The 2,356-nt window shown below is 33.0% G+C and overlaps 1 protein-coding gene across 1 annotated transcript; it reads left to right on the forward strand.

Moving 5' to 3' along the window:
• The first annotated feature begins 795 nt into the window (after positions 1-795).
• On the forward strand, positions 796-1,697 carry LOC133313478 (transcription factor PRE3-like). Its single transcript, XM_061514869.1, has 2 exons — positions 796-924; positions 1,548-1,697. The coding sequence occupies exons 1-2, from the start codon at positions 796-798 to the stop codon at positions 1,695-1,697; spliced, it is 279 nt and encodes a 92-aa protein (XP_061370853.1).
• Positions 1,698-2,356: the final 659 nt, after the last annotated feature.

A 2,356-nucleotide genomic window follows, 5' to 3' on the forward strand; every position in this document is an offset into this window, starting at 1 on the left:
TTAAAAACTTGATAAAGAAAATCGTGACGGCCTTATAATCCTGTTCCAGTGGAGAAATAAAAAAAAATAACTATACCCTCAAATTTAATTAATTAATTAATTAAAGTGTATATACCAAAATATAATAGTAATTTTGTCCAGTGTAACATTATTGGAAATCTTTAGATAACATGGTATTGCGTGTAGAGACTGACACAGTGAGAGTCAAAAACAAAGAACAAGCTTGCCTCACTCTCTCAGTCTCTTTCTCTCACTTGAAACATGCACACGGTACTCTGAAAGTTCTAACCCCAATTTGGGAACACGCTGGGGTAACAGTATACCGTATCTCTAGAAAGCCGATTCTTCTCTCTCTTTCTTTCTCACTCTCCAAAACCCTATTTAAATACAACCATAGGCCTCTTCTTTCTCCCATGCATTACTTGTCTTTCTTTCTCGATCTCCAACGTCACTAGCTATTGCCTACTGTTCTTGTAGAACACAACAACCCCATCCCCATCTCTTGTTCTTTCACTTTTGGCTACTTACTACTTAGTTTTCCCATCTGTATTAGTTATAACCATTTTCAATTTGTCTCTGACACTTCTTTTTCCCCACCCTCCATAACTAGCTATCATAACTGATCATTCCCATTTCACTACGGACATATGTCGATGTATTAATTAATTAATCATATATATATATATATATATATATATATATATATATATATATTGCAGTATCCAAATCTATTTAGTGATAAATATTAGTTGCTACTTGCTAGGTTTCATTTAGACTTAAAGTAGTTCATTTAAGATGTCTAGCAGGAGGTCACGGTCAAGACAAACAAGTAGTTCAAGGAATATCACTGACGATCAGATCAATGATCTTGTCTCCAAGTTGCAACAGCTTCTTCCTGAGATTCGCGATAGGCGCTCTGACAAGGTTCGTTCCTACATAACTTATTTCTGAGTTCTACTAGAGTATTTTTGGGAGGGAGAGCCTCAGAGAACCGTTAAGGATGCTCTTTTGTAATCGGAAGATTACTGGTTCAAATTTAGAAATAGTTTCTTTGCATAAAATATAAAGATAAAACTGTTCGCAGAAAGATTTATTTACCTGGATTTGTCCTTACCAGAATATTTCTACTTCTTTCTCTGCTTAATTAGGTTAACCTTGCATACCTAGCTGCTAGTTTTCTAATAATTAAGCTCTATAGGCTAGTATAGTACTGGCTTTTCAATTTCATTAGGTTGCAAGTTGCAAGATCTGATTATGTCATTTTGATAAATATAAGGGCAATTTTTAACGTTTCACTGTGAACCCCCCCCTCAAAAAAATAAAATATTGCGATGATAACAATTAAAATGGATTTTTCTTTTGGAACTTTTAAAATATTTCTTTCTTCTAATTAACATGTTAATATTTGAAACCTCAGTCTCTAGATTTTTGCATTTGTAAGGTCTTATCTATCTTAAACTGAAAAAATTATAAGAAAAAAAAAAAGCATAAAAATGTTACAGTTTCAAATAATTAATGTATACTAAAATGAATTTGAATGGGTTCAGGTTTCAGCTTCCAAGGTCTTGCAAGATACATGCAACTATATTAGAAGCTTACACAGGGAAGTGGACGACCTAAGCGAGCGTTTGGCTGAGCTCTTGGCTACAACAGACACAGCACAAGCTGCAATAATTAGAAACTTACTTATGCAATAAATGAGTTGAGTTTATCTTATAATTCATAGTTAGCACTTCGGTACTTGTGAGCCAGTCGAGCAGTCGTGTATTTCTTCTACTTTCGTACTTCACTTTTGTGTACTCGCTTTTGTCCACTGAATATGCATGATTAGTTCTTCTGCAAAGCCCAATTTCTTTAGATATTAAATAAAAAGGGTTTAGCCTTTGCAATACATACATTTTCTCTTTCAAGCACAAATAGATATAATAAGATGGACAATATATTTATGTCAGAAATCTGAACATAGTGTTTTTAATTATTTAAAATATTAAAAAAAAAATTATTCCATTATCCTTATTTTAACTTTGGGACAAATCAGGTCTCTCGGTACCCTCACAACTCGGGCGGAAAAATGACCAACATAAGTATGAAATCAATCCCAACTCAAAGGATGTGATAATTATTATCCCTGGATCGATCTCATATTGTCATTTGAGAGATTTCCTTTGAATCAACCTTAAGCTTATCGCAATAGTCTTGTTTTCGGAAATGTATAACTAGTTATATTAATGCTAAAAAATTAAAATAATTTTTTATACTAATTCTTTAATGACATTGAAATGGGAAAATGATCATCCTAGAAATTTCGCTATACTAATATCAGCCACCCTAAAAGAAATACCGGTGAGTATGGGTT

The sequence above is a fragment of the Gastrolobium bilobum genome, unplaced genomic scaffold (assembly GCF_033153095.1).
Source record: "Gastrolobium bilobum isolate Gb01-03AN ecotype WA unplaced genomic scaffold, APGP_CSIRO_Gbil_v1 utg91145, whole genome shotgun sequence".
Classification (NCBI taxonomy): domain Eukaryota; kingdom Viridiplantae; phylum Streptophyta; class Magnoliopsida; order Fabales; family Fabaceae; genus Gastrolobium; species Gastrolobium bilobum.